Source organism: Lissotriton helveticus, chromosome 6 (genome assembly GCF_964261635.1).
Source record: "Lissotriton helveticus chromosome 6, aLisHel1.1, whole genome shotgun sequence".
NCBI classification, from domain to species: Eukaryota; Metazoa; Chordata; class Amphibia; order Caudata; family Salamandridae; genus Lissotriton; species Lissotriton helveticus.
In genome coordinates this window covers 1,061,946,303-1,061,968,968 of record NC_136067.1, presented here as the reverse complement: position 1 = coordinate 1,061,968,968, position 22,666 = coordinate 1,061,946,303, and the positions used below count along the sequence as shown (strand labels likewise).

Below are 22,666 nucleotides of genomic sequence, written 5' to 3'. Positions count from 1 at the left end.
AGAAACACCCAATCTTGCCTTTGTGAATCACATTTAGGCATAGAAGTCGGACTTCAGCACATAATACATTTTGAAATTGGTCCAAAGTCTATCTGACAATTTTGGGATTATTGTTGGAACCAGAATGCATTTCACTATGTCTGAATTGGTCACATAAAGGTTCTAGAATTAACTTGAATACCATGTTAAAAATAGAGAAGGCTGTGATAGGAAATTTTGATTTATGAAACTAGAAACATGCATACATACATGTTAGCATCAAGATGGTTTGTGAAGCAGCTCTGGATTTAGAGATGGTCAGCAGATGTTAGTTATTGGCTACCTCAACTCTGGAGCAGTGTTTTAAGTATTACCAAAAAACATTGATACAGCAAAGAAAACTTACATTCTGTACTGCACAGAGTAAAGCGCTCCATCGCCAAGTCCTAATGGGGGAAACCAATGCACGACCGCCGCCATGTTTCTAGATATGAAGTGGACATTACGTGGTTTTGGCAAAGAGCATTCCTGCTGGTTACTTTCTGAAATATACCAAAATAAGAGCCAATCAACTATGGAAAAACAGTCAAAACAATCAGTCATTTGATTCTCATTTAAATGCTGGCATAAAACAGCTCATACTGATCCATGCTTCTTCCTGCACAGCCCCTGGGTCAGGGAAATGCTGTAATTCTGCTGTGCAAAGAGAAATTGACTTTTTTTTTTTGTTGAAATTTTTTATTGGGTTATTCAATAAAATACAGAAATAGCAACAAAGCAATAAAATATCATAGGAAAAAGAGAAAATACAAGTAATAGTAAATTTTATGCAAAGTAGATCAAATAGATAAATGTATCAGCACATATTCCATGGAGAAATTGACTTTTGTAATTGTGATTTATCAAGTGCCTATGTACACTCTAAATCAATCAATGCGTTGTCACTTTGCACAAGGTGTCTGGCAACAGTGATAAATTCCAAAACATAGCACGATTTTTTCTCCATTCCCTGTGAATTGGCTTACATCCTGTATAAAATTAAATCATATGCATTCAAAGAGACGTCTCTTCTGATCCCTGTGAAAACTAATGTTGCCAAAACTCTATAGTCATGCTCATGGGCTTTGAATGTCATTGCCAGTAAAACACTTTCATAGTTTAAATGTTCTAATATTTCTGGCGCGGGCAACAATTGTATGCTCCCCATTTCGCAGAGAAAATGGCCAGTCAGGACCATTTCCGAAGCCTGGCTGCTGTTGCAGGCGAAGACTCAAGAGACTTTATTGGCTGGTAAAATCGAGTCCCGTGAAAGGCCAGGCAGCATCAGTACGTACGTAGAAACGTGAGATGATCCTAAATAATAATATCATAATAGGAGTACCCGTCATGCACAACACTCTGGGCTCTCCTGAGTTACATCATCCAGTGTTCCCCAAGGTGCACATCATCTTTTGGACCTGTGCAGCTCACCAACATGTGGCACATCACTCTCTGTGCCTCTCTGTGTGTATGCATGACATAACCTAACTATATGCATGAAGAGAAGCTGCAAATAAGAAGGACATATGTATGTCCCTCAGGTCATTATTCTGAAACCTTCGGGTCAAATCTGCGCTCTATAAAAACTACTACAAAAAAATACACAAGTATTTTGTGAGTATAAGTCATCCAAACCGTTTACATCCCACTGCACCATGTCAGTGCTTAGTACAGCTCTTTTTTTGTGGAAATGCTGCTTGTGCACCCATACTTAAGCTTTAAAAAAAATTATATATATATATATATATATATATATATATATATATTACCTACTGGCGGTCGCCAGTAGGTATATATAGTTAGGATTTTTTCTCTATGGGATTTTTGAAAATTCTATGTCTAATAACTTTGGCGTTTGTGGACGGAATTGGCTGAAATTTTCAGGAAAATGGCACATTTTGTTTCTGAGCAGCCCTTGAAAATTTGGGGGGGGTTCGTCAAGGGGGGGCTGAGAAAAAAGGGGGGTCCCAAAACGTGTTTTTAACATTGAGTTTTCCATAGGGCGGTTGGCCTCACTTTTAGCCCGAACGGCTGAATGGATTTGCACGAAACTTGGCAAAATTGTAGGGACTGGTAGCCCGATGTGCCTTTTGTAGGTCTCAATATATGTGCTCCAGTGGATTTTGAGAAATTAACGTTTAAAAAAAGATATATATCTGTAACAGCGGACCGGGCAGCGCTCCAGGACGCGTACTTTTCGCGCAACGGAGCTTTGTGAAGCGAAGCTGATTGGTTCTCCGGCGTCTGTCAACATTCCAAACAGTCCGTAGCGGCCGCCATCTTGTCTCTCGGTAGGATCGAGAGACAAGAGGAGGCCAAAGCGAAGGGGCAAATGACCATAAGGGGGAATAGTAGATCCTCGCTGACCCCCTAGGTTTGATGTGGAGGTTTTAAAAGGGCCCCGCGGGGCAAAAAAAAAAAATAATAATAATAATCGAACGGCTGAATGGATTTGCACGAAACTTGGCAAAATTGTAGGGACTGGTAGCCCGATGTGCCTTTGCTAGGTCTCAATATATGTGCTTCAGTGGATTTTGAGAAATTAACGTTCAAAAAAAGATATATATCTGTAACAGCGCACCGCTTCGCGTACTTTTCGCGTTACGGAGCTTTGCGAAGCGAAGCTGATTGGCTCTCCGGTGTCTGTAAACATTCCAAACAGTCCGTAGCGGCCGCCATCTTGTCTCTCGGTAGGATCGAGAGACAAGAGGAGGCCAAAGCGAAGGGGCAAATGACCATAAGGGGGCATAGTAGATCCTCGCTGACCCCCTAGGTTTGATGTGGAGGTTTTAAAAGGGCCCCGCGGGGCAAAAAAAAATAATAATAATAATAATCGAACGGCTGAATGGATTTGCACGAAACTTGGTAAAATATTAGGGACTGGTAGCCCGATGTGCCTTTGCTAGGTCTCAATATATGTGCTTCAGTGCATTTTGAGAAATTAACGTTCAAAAACAAGATATATATCTGTAACAGCGCTCCGCTTCGCGGAGATAAAATTATATCTGTATTACCTAGCTGTTGCTAACACCAGTTAGCGACGGCTAGTAGGAGATAGCGACCATCTTGGGCCCCACTTTGCATGTGAGTGATATTTATCACTAATGACATGCAAAGTGGGCATGCCAAGATGTTAGCGACTGGAAACAGTCGCTAACATCGCTATCTCCTATTATCAACTTTTGGAAATATTCGAGATAAGCGCGAATATCTCCAAAAAGTAACAGCTGCCCTGAGCAGTTCTTAGCCATGTTATCCAATGGGAGGTGGATAACATGGCTAAGAGCATTAGCTCGGTAATGCATGAATATCGCTGAATTTTCAGCGATATTAATGCATTGCGGTCGTTTTTTATCGTATTTGCGATAAACCTTGATAATAGCAAGGTTTATCTGCGATAATTTCTGACGGTAAAAAAATCTTTGCAATGCATCGTTAGGGATAAATATCGCTTAACTTTGGTAATATGCCCCAACGTCTGTTAACGTTCGATTCGAAGGAAATCAGGAAGTGTTGAAAAACATTGTCTGCGCCATCTTGTCTTTTTTCAAATGCCACACTTTTGTCGTGCACGGCAGCCATTTTAGATGCCTTGACCAGACCCACTCTGTGCACGCTGTCGATCCTTAGCATGGCTCCCCACCCTCGCAAGCATCTCACCCAGGCAGTGGTCACCCCCGCTCTCTGTCTCATGCATGGGTAATAAACCTACCCCCATCTGCGCTGCTCTTCCCTGAGAATCACACCCTGTGCCCGCCCGACACCTCCCTTTCGCCCTATTCACTACCGCACCCTCTGACACTCCTTTTCCTCTGTGTCCGATTGTCCAGGCCGGTCCTAGGCTATCAGCTAGCCCTGCAGATGTAGTTTATGGCCACAGCTGTAAAGAATCACCCCTCTTCAAAGGAGTTATAGTAGATCAAGGCCCACACTCGATGAGATCCGTCACAGCAGAAGCGTTGCTATTATCTGAAAACCATCCTGTATTGTGATTGGGGAGGGGACCGAGCGTGAAGCGGAAGATTCCAGGGATGACTCTTTGTACATCAAAGTTTTTACAATTATGTGTCACATTAAAAATATATAGCACTCCGACAAAGTAGTAAGATTATAAAACTTTAATAATTTATAAATATATACAAGAAAACAAAAATAGTAATAACATATAAACATTTTTAGGGAAAAACAACGAAGTAGCGGTCGGCTGTGCGAATAGTCCCAACGCAGCACAACGTCCAGATTTCCGGCGTGGGGCGTCGCGGGGGGTGGGTCATCAGTAGCAAACTGTTGTGCGAATAGTTCCAAGGCAGCAGAACGCGCCGAAATCTAGATGACACGAAAGTGATGTCTAGTAAGTTGCCACCCAGCAAATAACGGCGTGGGGCGTCGCGGGGGGTGGGTCATCAGTAGCAAACTGTTGTGCGAATAGTTCCAAGGCAGCAGAACGATGGCACCAAGGTGATGTCCAGTAAGTTGCCGCACTGGTTTTGGTATCCTACAATGCTGCTCCGAATAACGGCGTGGGGCGCCCCGGGGGAGGCGGCGTGAACGGGCCTCTCCAGGTGGAGTGTCATCTGTTGTAGTGGGGCGCCCCTTTACCGTTTCAGTTGCCATTCCGTCCGTTTTTGGTCCACTGTGTCAAAAGCCGCAATTCAGCTGAGTTGCGCTCACTCTTGCGGTGCAGCGATAGGCGGCTGTCACAGGACTCTCAAAATGGCGGCAGGCTCTTTCCTTTTTGGGCCTGGTCCACTGAAATGGCCCTGGGACACCTTGGAAATCGGACGCTTGTCTGCTAGGTCTTGGACCCCATTCTCGAAAGCGTCCCCTCCGCCTTGAGAATTCATCAAAAGTTTTGGGGGCCCCGACTCCTGCAGGCTTCTGGTGGGGAGCGGCTGCCATGATTGCTCGCGGAATGACCACGACGGAGCTACGAGATGGTGGTGCTCTCATGCTGACGCCAGCTTCAGTCTGAAACATCCAGAAACAAGGTGGGGCTTTCATCGTTTGGGGAAAAAAAAAAGTTTTCATCCAATGAAAAGTGTTGTTTTTAGGTCATATGATCAAGCCTTCCATCATTAGGAAACCAAAAGTAAAATGAACCAATGAAAAGTTTTATAAACAAGTCACATGACCTGTTATGCGGCATAGGGTATAAAATGCGGAGAAAATTCTTTGGCACGTGAGGCGGCGTCAGTAGCGGACCGATGTGCGAATAGGCCGAAGGCAATACAACGCGCCAAGATCCGGATGGCACAGAGGTGGTGTCCAGCAAGTTGCAGCACTGGTGTGGCCATCCTACAATGCTGAAAGTCGGCGTGGGGCGCCCCGTTGGCCTGTGAGTTTGCGTCAGTAGCGGACCGATGTGCGAATAGGCCGAAGGCAGCACAACGCGCCAAGATCCGGATGGCACCGAGGTGGTGTCTAGTAAGTTGCCGCACTGGTGTGGCCATCCAACAATGCTGAAAGTCGGCGTGGGGCGCCCCGTTGGCCTGTGAGTTTGCGTCAGTAGCGGACCGATGTGCGAATAGGCCGAAGGCAGCACAACGCGCCAAGATCCGGATGGCACCGAGGTGGTGTCTAGTAAGTTGTCGCACTTCTGTGGCCATCCTACAATGTTGAAAGTCAGCGTGGGGCGCCCCGTTGGCCTGTGAGATGGCGTCAGTAGCGGACCGATGTGCGAATGGGGCCAAAGGCAGCGCAACAATATTTTCTGATTTGAAGACACCACAAGGCGCTGAGATGCCAAGATCCGGATGGCACCGAGGTGGTGTCTAGCAAGTTGTGGCACTGGTGTGGCCATCGTACAATGGTAAAAGTCGGCGTGGGGCGCCCTGTTGGCCTGTGAGATGGTGTCAGTAGCGGACCGATGTGCGAATGGGGCCAAAGGCAGCGCAACAATATTTTCTGACTGACACCACAAGGCGCTGAGATGCCAAGATCCGGATGGCACCGAGGTGATGTCTAAGTTGCGGACTGATGTGCGAATGGGGCCAAAGGCAGCGTAACAATATTTTTTGTATGGAAGATAACACTAGGCGTTGAGATGCCAAGATTCGGATGGCACCGAGGTGATGTCTAGCAAGTTGCTGTACTGGTGTGGTCATCCTACAATGCTGAAACTCGGCGTGGGTCGCCCCATTAGCCTGTGAGATGGCGTCAGTAGCGGACCGATGTGCGAATAGGCCGAAGGCAGCACAACGCGCCAAGATCCGGATGTCACCGTGGTGGTTTCATAGTTGAGAGGCACTTCATCTGCAGTGGGGCGCCGAGATCCGGATGGCACCGAGGTGATGTCTAGCAAGTTGCTGTACTGGTGTGGTCATTCTACAATGCTGAAAGTCGGCGTGGGGCGCCCCATTAGCCTGTGAGATGGTGTCAGTAGCGGACTGATGTGCGAATGGGGCCAAAGGCAGCGCAACAATATTTTCTGAAGAGAAGACACCAAAAGGTGCTGACATTCCAAGATCCGGATGGCACCGAGGTGGTGTCTAGCAAGCTATGCAGTTGAGTTGTGTGCGCACTTGCGGCGAATAGGTCGAAGGCAGCATAACAATGTTTTCTGAATAGAAGACACCACAAGGCGTTGAGATTCGGTTACCACCGAGGTGATGTCTAGCAAGTTGCCGCACTGGTGTGGCCATCCTACAATACTGCTCCGAATAACGGCGTGGGGTGCCCGAAGGGGGGGGGGAGCCGGCGTGAATGGGCCTTCCTAGGTGGAGGCTCGTCTGCTGTAGTGGGGCGCCCCTTTACCGTTTCAGTTGCCATTCAGCTGAGTTTCGGCTGCTCTTGATGCTACAGCGAGAGGCGGCTGCAAGAGGACTCTCAAAATGGCGGCCTGTTCTTTGGATTTGGGCCTGGTCCACTAAAATGGCCCTGGGACACCTTAGAACTCGGACGCTCGATTTTTTTTTCCTTTCCTGTACATGCAAAAAAAGGTAAATGCCCGGTACGTTACACGCTTCATCTGCCACGATGAACTCTCCAGAGGAACCGAAAAAAAATATAGTTGTGGTAACTATACCATGCATCGTCATATGGAGAGGTGGCACCAATTAATTATAGTGCTGCATAAAAGAGAGATTTGGAGGAGAACCCCTGACCTGCTAGTACATTCATCAAAGAAGTGGCACTGAGAGCTTCAGAGGCAAGGGAAACGGTCCCAAATATTTAGAAGAACTTTGGAAAGATTAAAATGACATGTTTAGATTGTGGCAAATTAATTTCATGTGGACAGATGAGTGTTACTCTAATAAATACAGCATATGAACATCATCATAGTCGATGGTTGGTAGAGACATTTTGACTATATCCTGGACCTGCCCGTCCTCGCCCAAAATGGCGCCGGAATAAATGGGACTCGTAACTCCTTGTTGTGTACTGGTTGCAGAACCTTGAAATCACGAGATACGTATGCAGTTTTGAAGCACATGGCGGGCGGGGACGAGAATTGATTGAATATTTCGACATCCCTATTGATATTAAGTTCTGATGTGTTATTGATTACTGTACTGTTGAAAGTTCGAATTAACGTCACCCATGGTACTTGCCCGCAAATGTATATCTAGATAATTTTATTGTAACTGGCCCTGTCGTATTTTAATTATAAAATGTACGTCCACCGATTCCGTAACTGTTAGACACCTTAGTTCTTGCAACCTAATGGCCCGCCCGTTACGTTCCTCTACAGTGTAAATGTCTATTCATCATATACGATTACAGTTTGCTCCGTGGCAGGCCCACGTGGTTATAGGCTCGTATTTGTATAATGAAATTTTCACAATAAAGGTTTTTAAAAGAAAACATGGTAGTAGTATATACATTGGTAAAGTTTTTAATAATAGTGACTGTTTTAGAATCATTAAAAGGCAAGTGAAATAAAGCAGACCAATTACATGAAGGGTAAAAGGTATAATACGAAGGAACGCAGTAAAGATAAATGGTCAAGGGCTGTTGTGTTTTCTATTCCTGCAACATAAAGTGATCGATAAGAATCTCATATTCAGGCGTATCGGCGACTAAGACAGCAGGTCGACCCTCTTTTGCTCAACGGCTCCGTCATGGGACGAAGAAACGCTCTTTTTCTCGAAAAAAGAATATATTTTACTTGCAGGACAGTTGTAAAATTTCCGGGAAAGTACATTAGCCTGGAACATTATAACATATATTTAAGAAAAAATAATGTTCGGAAGTAATGAAAAGCGTAATTTTTAGGTCATATGACCAAGCCTTTCATCATTACAATAAGAAAAGTAAAATGAACCAATGAAAAGTTTTATTAACAAGTCACATGACTTGTTATGCTTACGTTACGCGCTGCGCGCCCCGGATGACTTCCGGATGCGCTAACGCGGCGCGTCATATGACGCATTACGCGACAACGCAGGTACAGAATATAGTCAAAATGTCTCCACCAACCAGCGGTCGGAACACAACCCCTTTCAGCAGGCTAAATAGTTCTGTTAAATGACAACAGAAGGGACAGGCAACAAGAACCATCAGTCAAAGAGGGGAGGGCTAGTTCTTCTCTACCGGGTTACATTGGGGCGCTACCGGAACTGATCGAATTGGTAGTCTACAGTGTTTCTGGATGTTTCAGACTGAAGCTGGGGTTAGCATGAGAGCAGCACCATTTCGTAGCTCCGTCGTGGCCATTCCGCAACCAATCATGGCAGCCGCTCTTTATCGTTATTTTGGGCGGGGTGGGTGGCGGAGCCGAGCTGTTTTGCAGCCATCATGGTGTGGAGTTCAGTTCATCTCACTAGTTTCGTATTTGTCATGAGGGGTTGTTCCTAATGTTTCTATTTTAGCGAGGTCAAAAAGAGATCCCATTAGTGGCCTACTGATTTTGCTCGATTCCTTTTCTTTTTTTTTACACGATTTTTCGTTATCTGCAAAGACTAAACAGAGTATTGCGACTCTGTGTTTGTTTGTAAATAGAGAATGAACCAAAGAGAACTAATTCTAAAACAGTAAATACTTGGATAACAATCAATCAAATGGAGAGAGAAGCAGGCACGACGGATTACAACGGGGGCAAAGGCCTGCGTTAACTACCTTTCACTATCTGCAAAGAGAGAGTACTCCTAATAGAAATGAGGGGGGGGGCACCATTCAAAGCAGATCAGTGTGCATAAACACGAAAATGTTTTCACTTACCACGTACTTGACATTCAACAGCTTATGATATTTGCTATTAAAAAAACATTGAAATTCACTGAAAAAACCATAGGTTATAGACCATATATAGTTAGGAATTAGCATTTACAAAACCTTGAAAATTCACTGAAAAAACCATAGGTTATAGACCATATATAGTTAGGAATTAGCATTTAAAAAACCTTATTTTACTCACACAAAACCATTGAAATTCCATATATAGTTAGTTGCACTAACTATATATCGCGCACCCGCAATCCACTGCTGATCATGTCACATATTACATCATTCATGACATGGTCAGTGACATCACTGATGACATCACTGATGACATCTCAAATGACATCACTGATGACACCACTGATGACATCTCAAATGACATCACTGATGACATCACTGATGACATCTCAAATGACATCACTGATGACATCACTGATGACATCTCAAATGACATCACTGATGACATCTCATTTGACATTACTGATCACATCACTGATGACATCATTCATGTGATAATACGATGAACCTCTTCAGACTCTAATATAACCTTAGATACACTCAGTGTAAACAGACACTCATAGACTGTCACTCATCCATGGAGTTACTCAGACACTTAGTCAGTCATGCAAAGAATCAATCACACCTCCATTTCCTCAACTATACAGTTATACACACCTTACTTATTCAAACATATACTAAAACATATTTACTCACTTATACAATCCTGGATACAAGTTCACAATGATCCATACAGCCACTCACACATTCACTGGCTCTTATGCACAGTTATTTATATATGTCAACTCTCACATGTACTGTGTTTTACATATGTAGTTACTTTGACATGTAGCACTGAGATATCCATTCACTCACCAATACACTCATGCACACAGTCAACCGCCCATACAGCTGTTTCCACATGCACTTTTGAACCCATACATCTAGTCAATCAACTGCTCACACATCTATGCAGAGAGTCATACACCTCCCAGCCACCCAGACACACACTCAGTCTCCCATACAAATGCTTGGGCAACCAATCAATAACCCATACAGTTAATCATATAGCTAATGATCAACACATGCAGCAGTTTACAGAACAACAGACATAATGATGCACAAATTAAGACAGTTTAGTCACTAACCCATGCACTCAGTGAGACACATTTAATCAGTCACTCATACAGTCAGCCATGCCCCTACTAAATCCTTCATCAAGACACTTATACATCCACTCATTCTTCAATATGTAAGACATATTTTAACTTTACAGAATTATACAGTCACTGGATGTAGTCATCAGTGATGTCATTTGAGATGTCATCAGTGATGTCATCAGTGATGTCACTGACCATGTCATGAATGATGTAATATGTGACATGATCAGCAGTGGATTGCGGGTGCGCGATATATAGTTAGTGCAACTAACTATATATGGAATTTCAATGGTTTTGTGTGAGTAAAATAAGGTTTTTTAAATGCTAATTCCTAACTATATATGGTCTATAACCTATGGTTTTTTCAGTGAATTTTCAAGGTTTTGTAAATGCTAATTCCTAACTATATATGGTCTATAACCTATGTTTTTTTCAGTGAATATATATATATATATATATATTCACTGAAAAAACCATAGGTTTCAGGCCTTATATAGTTAGGAATTAGCATTTAAAAAACCTTTAAAATTCACTCAAAAACTATAAGTTTTAGGGGTGTTATAGTTAGCTGGACATTTCACTCATACAAAACCATTGAAATTGCTCCTATATAGTTAGTTGTACTAACTATATTTCGCGCACCCGCAATCCACTGCTGATGATGTCACATATTACATCATTCATGACATGGTCAGTGACATCACTGATGACATCTCAAATGACATCACTGATGACATCACTGATGACATCATCCAGTGAATGTGGTTTGCTTCGTTATTTAAATATGCATTATATATATAGCAATTTGCATTGAAGAATGAGTGGATATATAAAAATAAATATTTGGATGGAGGATTTAGTAGCAGTGTAATTGACTGTTTACTTGACCAATTTATAGTGTCTCACTAAATATAGTGGATAGTGACTAAACTGTTTGAATATCTGTATCACTTTGTCAGTTGTTGTGTAAACTGGTTCTCCAGTTGGTTACTAGCTATGTGAAAGTCTATATTAGTTATTGATTAGTTAACTGAGTATTTGTATGGGAGAGTGAATGTGTGTGTGGTTCCGTGGGGGGGGTGTGACTGCCCAAAGATGTGTGAATAGTTGATTCACTAGATATATGAAGTTAAAACTACATGTTCTAACAGTTGTTTCGGTGAGTGAATATCTTTATGGGTGTGGTGATGAGCAAATATATTTTTCAATGGAACATGTCCAACAAACTAGAAAAATAAAAGGCAGTGTATGTGTCAGTTGTTGTATATAAATAAGTATACATAAGACTCAATGATTGTGTGAGTGACTGTATGGATAACTTCATACTTGTAATAATGATTTTATAATTCACTAAGTATGACTTACTATCTAAATGAATAGATGAAGTTGTGTTTGTAGAAGTGTGTAGCTAAGTAAATATGTAAGTATGATCCATTGTTTTCATAAGTGAGTAGGATGACTTCATATGTGAATAGGATGTGTGCTGGTGTGTAATATCGATTTAGGTGTATAAGTATTTTTGATAGTGTTCTATTGTTCATTGACAGCATGTATGAGTGAATCTACAGGTAAGTGATTAGATGTGTGTATACATCTATGAATCACTGAGTGGGCTTTTAGATACTTGTATTGCTGTAACAATGGATTCAAATATGATACTCTGTATTTTACAAAGAGTGATGAAAGATTTTACTAGTGTATGGAAAGGTGTATGTGATGGTCACGTGGATGATGTCATCAGTGATGTCATCAGTGATGTCATTTGAGATGTCATCAGTGATGTCACTGACCATGTCATGAATGATGTAATATGTGACATCATCAGCAGTGGATTGCGGGTGCGCGAAATATAGTTAGTACAACTAACTATATAGGAGCAATTTCAATGGTTTTGTATGAGTGAAATGTCCAGCTAACTAGAACACCCCTAAAACTTATAGTTTATTGAGTGAATTTTAAAGGTTTTTTTTAAATGCTAATTCCTACCTATATAAGGCCTGAAACCTATGGTTTTTTCAGTGAATTTGCAAGGTTTTTTAAATGCTAATTCCTAACTATATAAGACCTGAAAGCCCACCAGGAATCTCCAGTATGTGCCAGGGGACTGCATTGCAGAGAGGTGTAATGAAGCCACGCCCCTTTTTACACCTCTCTGCAACGCAGCCCCCGTGCATGTTTGAAGAGGGGGAACTAATTCCCCTTGCATACTGGTGGCCCCTGGGGGCCAACTAGCCCACCAGGAGCCTCCAGTATGCGCCAGGGGGCTGCATTGCAGAGAGGTGTAATGAGGCCACACCCTTTTTTACACCTCTCTGCAACGCAGCCCCGTGCATGTTTGAAGAGGGGAAACTAATTCCCCTTGCATACTGGGGGTCCCTGGGGGCCTACTAGCCCACCTGGAACCTCCAGTATGCGCCAGGGGGCTGCATTGCACAGAGGTGTAATGAGGCTATGCCCCTTTTTACACCTCTCTGCAATGCAGGCCACTGGCGCATTTGCAGAGGGGGGACTAATTCCCCTTGCATACTGGGGGTCCCTGGGTCATATCTGCCAAACGCCGATATTCCGAACGATTGAAAATGACTTTTCTTGAGAAATATTTGGGTTTGGATTATCATGTCCTATACTTTGAAATTTTTGAAAGACTGACTTTGAGGATGCTATAAATTACTCAAGTCTGCCCGAATTGTGTGGGTAAAATTGATACCGAACATCATAGGCCCAGAAGGACCAGGATCCCGATAGAAACACTAGGAATCCTTGGTTTAGAATTGTCATCTGGCCAATGAAAATACTTGTATATATTTGTATATAAGAAATCTATTGCACTGTATATTCTGTCATTCATTGAGCACCCTTCACAAAAAGTCACTTCATTTTTGACAGTCACAACATGCATTGAAAGTTATCCATGAATGAGTACAATTCGGATACTAAATGTTTGAATTTTTAATACAATAGATTGATCATACAATCTCAAGTCTTTGAGCATTCATTTCTCAATTGTTGGACTTGTATCAGAGAGCTGTTGTTTTTGTTTACATTTAATGAGTTTCTCCCAAAGAAATTGGTCCGACCCAACAGAACCGTTTTTTACTTAAACCACAAATGCCCAGGTTCTGAGGGAAACAGGGTTACCCCTTTGCTTTAACTAAAATTGATACCTAGTCACTTTGAATAAGAATGTACTTACGTCTCGTCTAACATTTGGAAGAAATATCTAGTTATATGACAACAGGATACCGACATAACTTGAAGGAAATAAGAACGTCCTAAAGAAGTTCTGTTGTACAGAACGAAACGCGTCGGCTGGCTGTGGTACATAAACTTAAAGAAAATAAAAGCATTTGAATATACACCAAGATTCAGCGCTTCAATAAGGACTCTAAGTGATATGATTTGATTGGACTTATTGTGCAAGTGGTGCTGTGCCAAACTTTGGAATATTCTCCACTACTCTCTACTACTTACTCTCTACTACTCCACTACTCTCTAATACTCACTCTCTACTACTCATTCTCTACTCTCTACTACTCACTCTCTACTACTCTCTCTCTACTACTCTCTGCTACTCACGCTCTACTACTCTCTACTACTCACGCTCTACTACTCTCTACTACTCACTCTCTACTAACTCTCTACTACTCACTCTCTACTACTCACTCTCTACTACTCACTCTCTACTACTCTCTACTACTCACTCTACTACTCTCTACTACTCACTCTCTACTCTCTATTACTCTCTCTCTCTACTAGTCTCTACCTCTACCTCTACACCTCTACCTCTACCTCTACACCTCTACCTCTACACCTCTACCTCTACACCTCTACCTCTACACCTCTACCTCTACACCTCTACACCTCTACACCTCTACACCTCTACACCTCTACACCTCTACACCTCTACACCTCTACACCTCTACACCTCTACACCTCTACACCTCTACACCTCTACCTCTACACCTCTACCTCTACACCTCTACCTCTACACCTCTACCTCTACACCTCTACCTCTACACCTCTACCTCTACACCTCTACCTCTACACCTCTACCTCTACACCTCTACCTCTACACCTCTACCTCTACACCTCTACCTCTACCTCTCTCTACACGCACACATATACACATATATATGCATATATATGCATATGCATTTATATATATGTATGTGTATATATATATATATACATACATATATAAACATATATAATCTGCATATCTATATAAATACAAATATAAATGCATGCATACATATACATATATGCATACATATGCATATTATTTACATGAAAGTTTTAAAAACACTAATAAAAGCAAAGCTAAAAAGCCACCTCATTACAAACAGAATGGCTTTAACTTAAACGAGGGCGAGATCTATTGCATTTTCAATGCTTGTTTACTTTGGTTCCATCAAGAAGGCATTCAGATGTGTCACACATTTGCCATAAATTCTGAATGTTAGCACTCTAGTTGCTCATTAGATCACTGTAGTAAAGCTACTGCTCACCAGGGAAGTCTGCTGCTGGTATTCAAAGTGCATGTTTCAGTCTGCATGTCAGAATTATTTTAATGAAATAGAAGAGGATTTGAGAAGTCACTCAAAATGTGCCCTAATTTTTCTTTCTGCAGCACTAATCATACTTTCTATGGCAAAATATACCCCCTCATTTTGTTCCTTTTTAAATTAAATGTTTTAAGAGTAACCACTTTATTCCAATCAAGATGGCTTCAGGTGTGCCATACCTTTGTAATAAGTAGGACTATTAGCGCTCTAGTTGTTCTTTGGAACACTCTAGGAGGCTGCAGTAGAACACAAAGGAATCAACTGACAGTCTCTGTCCTTATTGGATGTACATGTTTTACTGAGAATGTCAGACTTCATTCTCACATGACTGAGAAAGATAATGTGAATTTACAGAAAATATGCTTTCGGTGTTGCTTATAGAGCCCCTTCCAAACCACTGTGGGAAAAGCATGAGATAATAGTTTTCTTTCAAACTTGATTCATGATATCCCAGCAGAAGGCTTTTTCATATTGTAAAATCACCTTAGAACACACCACAATTCCTAAAATGAATATGGTACCATCAACAAATGATTTATAATGTACCTAAAGTCCTAAAACCCTCAATTAACTACAATGCTTTTTAATGAGGTGCTATCATGTATATTGGTCCCAAGATGGCTGCCAACACTTCTTGGATGAAGTGCTGACAGCCAATCAGATCTCAGGCGTATCCCGCGATTTAAAAAAAAAAAAAAAATGGGGGTGGGGTGGGGGGGGGCTGGGGGGTCCTTGTGGGACCCCCTGAGCAGGCCTAGGGGTCAGGGTGCTTCTACCCTGCCCCCTTTTTGAGTTCTACACGTTTGTTTTTCTGCTTTCCTGGGCCTCAGTCTACCGAGGTACAAGATGGCTGCCAACAATTTCTGTTTTGGTGTGTTGACAGACATTGGCAGCCAATCAGAATGCAGCTCATACTCGGGAAGCTTACAGTAAGCTTACAGTAAGCTTACAGTAAGCTTATATAGATATATATGTGTTTTTTAAGTTAATTTTCATAAAAACCACTGGAGCAATTTTCACCAAATATAGAAAGGGCACTTCTGCGTACCAGTCCCTACAATTTTGCAAAGTTTGGTGTAATTCCATTCAGCGGTTCGGGCTGTAGCCGTGTCTGAACGTCCTATGGAAATTAACATGGGGAAAACATGTTTTGGGACCCCCCTTTTTTCTCGGCCCCCGCTTGACGAATCTCCCCAAATCTTTCAGGGAAGGAGCAGAACTGAGCTGGCCAAAATGTTGGAAAATTTCACGCAATTTCCTCAATCGACGCCAAAGTTATTCCCAATAGAATATTGTGGATTTCCTATGGAAACTAGGTCCTAACTATATATACCTACTGGCTATCGCCAGTAGGGAATATATATATCATATATTGTCTAAGCAAAAGTATGTTCTAGTAAATCTGTTTACACGATTCCTCCTTTTCAGACGACAACACATTTATCAAAGTAAATTGTGTGGGCCAAGAAATTAAATGTGCAATCCTGCCTCTGCATATTTTGAAGCTGATTAACAAAGGCATTTTGTAAAGTATATCTCCTGTGTTACACTTCCATGTACTCTTACATGCCTTTGTGAAATACAAAGTTAGCACAAATAGAAGGGACGGTGCCCTCTGTGCACTTTTACTATTAAGGAATCTGAGGTATTGTGGTCAATTTCCATAAGACTGTGTGCACTTTTACAAACAGGGAGTTGGAAGGTTCAGCACTGATTCACAAAGGTAATTAGGAGTATGTAAAAGAGTACTCCTGTAATACTACTCCTCTTACTTCAAATGCTTTTGCGAACCGGCCCTAATGTTGTTAGTGCAAAAAAGCATACCCACTACTCTCATAATACAGTATTTCTGTGAATGTATGTGCAGTTTAAGCAACATCTTCAGGTTATTTGCATGTACCATCACATAATTGATCAACAACCCATGTCGTTGCTTTTGGATCTTTTTGTCCGTTTAGGTCGACAGTCTGCGGCATTCTACTTAATAGGGGTGGCTGAGTATGCGTCATATAATGTACCTATGTACTGTAACACAGGGACATGATGAAATATATCAGCGTTGTGCTATTCAAAGACATTTACTTTTAGGATTCTAGTAAACTAATTTATTTATTTAGGGTGGAAAGTGATATTGCCAGATTAGAGCTAGACCAGCAGAGGGCTGGAGAATATGCCAGTTGTAGTGTTGCTTGTGGGCAGACCAGAAACTTAGTTGCCTGGGATACCGCATGTTTCTGATGCTCCCTACCAGCCTAGACTCCTACCCCACTCATTGTTATCTTTCTAAGAACCAAAGATCAAATTAAAACGAAAGAACAAAACACATTCAATCCAAAAGGGAAATAAAGGAAATGGATTTTGTCCACATTTCTTGGCACTTTCCAGGCTAATCTTTAAAATAAACTTTAAATTGCAAGGTGTTTTGCAGTCAGTCCAACAAGATCCTTCTTGTCTTCACCGATTCTCCTAGAGTGTAATATCGATGACTAATGAATGAATCCCAAAAGTAAATGTCAGTCCCACCGAAAAGGTGATAATTAGTCTTTATGCCAGGCACAGGTACAGGGAAAGCCTCGTGTGCTTCTAATGAGTACAGGGTCTGCCACGGGTACAGATTCCCTCTTGCAATTCAGATACTACCCCCTCTGTAGGTGTTTGCATCTGATCAAGGGTGTATGACAATAATTGCAGTGAAAAAACATTGATACATTGCTGTCCGAATCGCAAATAGGGAGGGCCCCCGAACCGCAAATAGGTCGGGGTGGGCCCTCCGGGTGGGGCCCACCCTAATTACAGTTGGGAGAGGGTCACAAAACCCCTTTTGCGAGTCGGAATGGGTTTACTGACTTGTAAAATTGCTTCTGTAAATAGCATAATGGCATTTTGGAGTTGCAGCCTAGGAGTTTGTGGATAAAGCCCTCGCTTATTTAAGAACTTCCAATACCACTTCTCAGTCTCTCATTGAATTCCAGGCAGAAAGAAGAGCTGTACTAAAGTGAACATGCTGGAAGATCAACTTGTTTGTTTATTTAAGAATAAAAGTGACTATCACGTGTTTGATGATTGGTTTGGACTTCAGCACTGTGCTTCCCAGATAGCGGGTGGCAACATTGAAAGCCACAATATGTGAAGACTGTGCGTGTTGCTTGGCTATTCCACGCCCCAGTGTTGCTTCGCCACCCGCTTAAAAAATGCTTTGCCTGGATTGATATGTAAAAAGAAAACACACCTGCGTCATTCTGTAGGCACACGCATGCGTGCACATGCGTATAGCAGCATAAAAGCCATTGGCAAAGCTAATAGGTCCCAAAGGCAACACGCACTGACTTTGCCAATGGTTGTTTAGTGTTCCCACTGCCTAGGCAAGGTTTTTCAAAGTTGAGCCTTTTTTCTTGGGTGTTTATGTAAGCCTGTGTGGGCCACAGCACTTGTGCAGCTATTTTAAGCAGGTATGAATTTGTATTGCAGAGGTGATGACAGCCGTGGCTGTGCAGGTAAGACCGGTGAGGCAGGGTGGGGGGAATTTCGACAGACGACGACAAGGGAAAATTAATTATTTATTTAATTTTCCCTCATCATCATCTGTCAAAACCCCCATACTCCCCCCCCCCCCCTCAACCCGGCCCCAACGCCCCACCCGGACCCAACGCTCTTACCTGCACTGGCCATGGCTGGGTGATGAAGCAAAGAGTGATAAAGCCAGAAAGATGGGTTAGAAGGAAACAATGGAACTGGAGAATGGGCAGACAACTGCAGGGTTGTAAGGGTGTGGGAACCATGTCCTGCCCTTTTATCTGTGCCATTTAGAATATCTCACAGGAAACCAAAATCAACCATAGCTAAATTATTCTAACCAGCTCCACATTGCAGGAAGCAGACAACATATTGGGGCTTCATGGTTGGGTCATGGCAGTCCATGCTGCTCTGACAAAATCTCCCTCGCTGCAGACACCTGGGAAAATGCCAGCATGACAAAATGGCCAGTTCGGCCTTGATAGTACCAACTGGGTAACGAACACTCAAGCCTGGTCATATTTAGCCTTCACCAATTCACGGAAGATGTGTTCTGCTTTCATTTGTAGGGAAAAGCAACTTACTATTGTTTTGGAGCCATTGTAAGCATGTGACGTGTTTCTCTTCTTCAAACTATAAGGCACAATTGTGTTCAGCTAATTCATGAGTGTGCTCAGTTTTACCTCATGTTCATGGAATTTGTGAGTTAGTCACTCTTGGGTTTCCATGAGAACGATGACCAGAAACGTTAAGGATGAAGAAGAATTAGAGAAGAGATGACTTGGTGGAACCAAGAGAACCCAAAGTGGTATGAGGTAAAATTATTGTGTAGTGTTTGACCTCAGAAGGGTGGATTGGTATATGAAGCACTTCAGTTATACGTCTGAGCCAGAGCTTCTGATAGAGAGTGAGTTGCTTTTAACAGGCAAAGGAACATATTCACAAATGCATTTCAAAGTACATAAAGAAGTACTCGTGTATTACTCTTTTATATATACATGGAATATTCTCTCTCAACTGGCTCCCGATGAAGCCAGGAGCATTTTCAAAACAGCCTGCACACACAAAGTCTTAACTTGTGGCACCCCCAAATAGCTGGCTCAAAAATTCGCCTTTTCTAGGGGTTGCTGACCTATCCGCGGTGCTGAATCTTTACTTATTGAACCATGAAACGGAAAAAAACTGCTCACAATCCTTCTCCGGAAGTGCTCACAAGATATGGAACTCAATCACAGAAGAGTCACACTAATCCTTCTTTTGATGATTTTAGGAAGAACTTAAAATGGCTACTAATTTAGAAATACTTCACCATTCATCATTCATTGCATTGAAAATGAACTCAGAACCTTTACTTTTCATTGGTTATTTGTTTATGGTACGCGATCTGCTATAACTTCATTTATATGCCGAATATGGTAACTTTCCTGAGAATGACTCTACACCTTTCGCCTTAATATAGATCTTATTTTGAAAAACAATAAGTGCCGGCCCCAAGGATTTGGTCAGAAGCTAGAGAGTGGTGTTACTGCTGACTGACTCAGAGATAAACCATTGACTTAGGTTGGAGAGAGGGATATTCAGGTCTGGTCAGGCTCCTCTCTAAGAACTGACACAGAAGGCAGTCAAGGACTGAGTTTTCTCATGGACACTATATCCACATGAAGTTGTCATTGTTACTCTTGAGCCTGTCCTGACATCTATGCTCGCATACACCCCACTTTCGGGGGCCCACCTTCTTTAGTTCTTCAGGGGCCGAACCCCCATCTTTCTTGTCACTTAAGCACAAGCTTGTCACAGGTTGTTTCAGCTTTCACTCCAGGTGAAGAATAAGATTGTGTACACAACTAGTTTAACGAGGAGGCATAGGGACTCTATTCCACTGTGGGTGATATAAATTTGGTAACCTTTGTCTAAGCTAAGCCAAATATGTGTTCAGTGTCCTGGGGGTGACAGGGTGTTCTAGCTAAATGCAGAATATTGAAAGGTAATACGTATTTAGGACATTATGTTTCTGGCAGATGATATATTGGTTACACTATTTTGTCACAAAACAGTACTGGATTCGTTGTGTAATTTTAAAGTGAGATGCTTTTATGCCCACAATCTGCAACAAGGTTGAGGTATGTAAACATCAGTGACATGCTAGGCACTGCATAGTTGCATGTGTAAACTGGGAAGTTGGTGTGGGAAAGCATTTGATAGTCATCATAGCCTTAAGAGCATTAATCCTTGCTTCAATATTAGTCAGTGCGTTTATTTGTGTAACTGCACCCCCTTTTGTTTGGTCAATTGGTTTTGGTTTCCTCCCAGGGTGAATTCTGAGTGGCTGTGGGCTTTATGTTTTATAATTAACATTTTTCTTACTCCTGTTGGTCACACTTGTTCTCATAATGTTTTCATTTTTATTTTAGCCTTGATCTGGAAAAGGTTCTCTGGGTTTCTGAATTCAGCCTAGACTGACAAATGAGATGTTTCTTTCTGCACAGTTGAACATATCTGTAGTAACGACACCTGATTCACTCCAAGGTAGAAATGCAGGTTTATTGAGTTGTGCAGGCCACAAGAGAGAACGCTGCGTCCCTGCAACCAGGAGTCCAACTGACTGCCTCAACAGCTCCATAGCAACACACCTTGAAAGCAGGCGTCCCAGCATTTCACTGCCGGCTACGCACACAGATACTCTCTTCTACACATCCCCCTATTTTCTACAATTTAATTTGAGGAAAAACACATGACTACTTATACATATAACAGTACACGATCCAAACAACGCCCAACCCAACACAACACTCATACAAACATCACACACAAGGAACCCTGGTTAAAAAGTGGCCCATACACAACTTACAAGTAGTAAACATTATCTAATGAATAACTGCAGATAAAGCCGCATTTGTGTGGCATGGTTGAGGGAAACCTCACATGAGTGTTAGGGAAGAGTGGGCTAGCACAAGTCATCCCACAAACCACATTAGTCTACCTGGCGTCCTTTGAGTTCTTTGGGGATTCACTCACAATGGTCGTACACTTCCCTCACCACTTAACTTCCTTTGTGATTCATTCACATCGCCAGTTCCAACAGGAGCACCTATCTTTGGTGAACCAACCAAGTACTCAAAATCACTCATAAATATTTGTCCACTACATTTTTCACTGCTTCTCTGTTATACTGTTCTACTGCTGTCCATTAGTCAATTCCACATAATTTCCCTTCATGCTTTGCATCTAGTAAAGTCCTCTGAACTTCAAGAGACCAGTTCCCAACCATTCAGGTTTCACTTTAACCTAACGCTCCCTGGAATCTTGAATTTGTTTTCATCTTCTTGATTCATCCCCCCTGGAACCAGTTAATTTGCCCTTCTTTTCCTCTCATCATCATGAATGGTGTGTGACTAGTTACACTGTTCACACACATCTTATACACCACTACAACATTCAATTGTGCCTTCTCCACGGCCAGCTTGCTCTAAAATGCAATTTCAAATACTCCCTTAACCAACCTATTCGCCCTCTCCACAATGCTATTTGCCTTTATGTTGCTACCCGAGGCCCTTCAATGCTTCACTCTAGTTTGATGGTACAAAAGGGTGGTGGTGATGGACGGAGCATTCGAACCAATCAAACACTCACACCCAGTCAAAAGATCTGGGTTTGATCCATCACCGTTCTTTAGCCCACTCTGCCACCCCAGTTCAGACATGGCTATATGCAAATCAGTCTGACCCTGTGCCTCATGGGAACAGTCCAGCCCAAACTCTAGTTTGAAGCAGAGCGTTTCTCATTTCCTTCAATGTTTACTGTGTATCATTGTCTGCAACTGAATATGTTGGCACACCTTCTCTAGCAAAAACTTTGCTGAGTACTTTGATCATTGTAGATGGTGTTGCACTCACAAACTACAAATCCAATCCATTTGGTGTGCACTCTACCACAACCTTAACTACCATTAACCTTCCATTTCCTACAAAGGGACAACTCATCCAAGACTTTCTAATAAAGTCTCACATCAACTCACACAACTCTCTCTCACACGTGTCTTCATTAGCAATTGTTTACCCCTGTCTAAAATCTTACCTTCTTAAAAAGCACCCATCAATTCCTCTTGTGTTATTGCCCATTTACACACTCCTAGATTATCATTCACGCTGGCAATCACTTCATCAACGTTATAGTTTCACTCTCTACATGTGCAGGCAACAGTAAGCAAGATAATTAGTCTGCCAATGTATTACTCCGTCCAGGTATATCTTCTAA

General features: G+C 42.2%; 1 protein-coding gene across 1 annotated transcript in view; it reads right to left on the bottom strand.

The window, feature by feature from the left end:
- The window catches only part of LOC144763261 (interleukin-20 receptor subunit alpha-like), a 133,908-nt gene that overhangs the window by 81,568 nt on the left and 29,674 nt on the right, over positions 1 to 22,666 (bottom strand). The window contains exon 2 of the mRNA XM_078648712.1: positions 386 to 521. Within this exon, the coding sequence (XP_078504838.1) occupies positions 386 to 521 (136 nt within the window). The remainder of the gene's footprint in view (positions 1 to 385; positions 522 to 22,666) is intronic.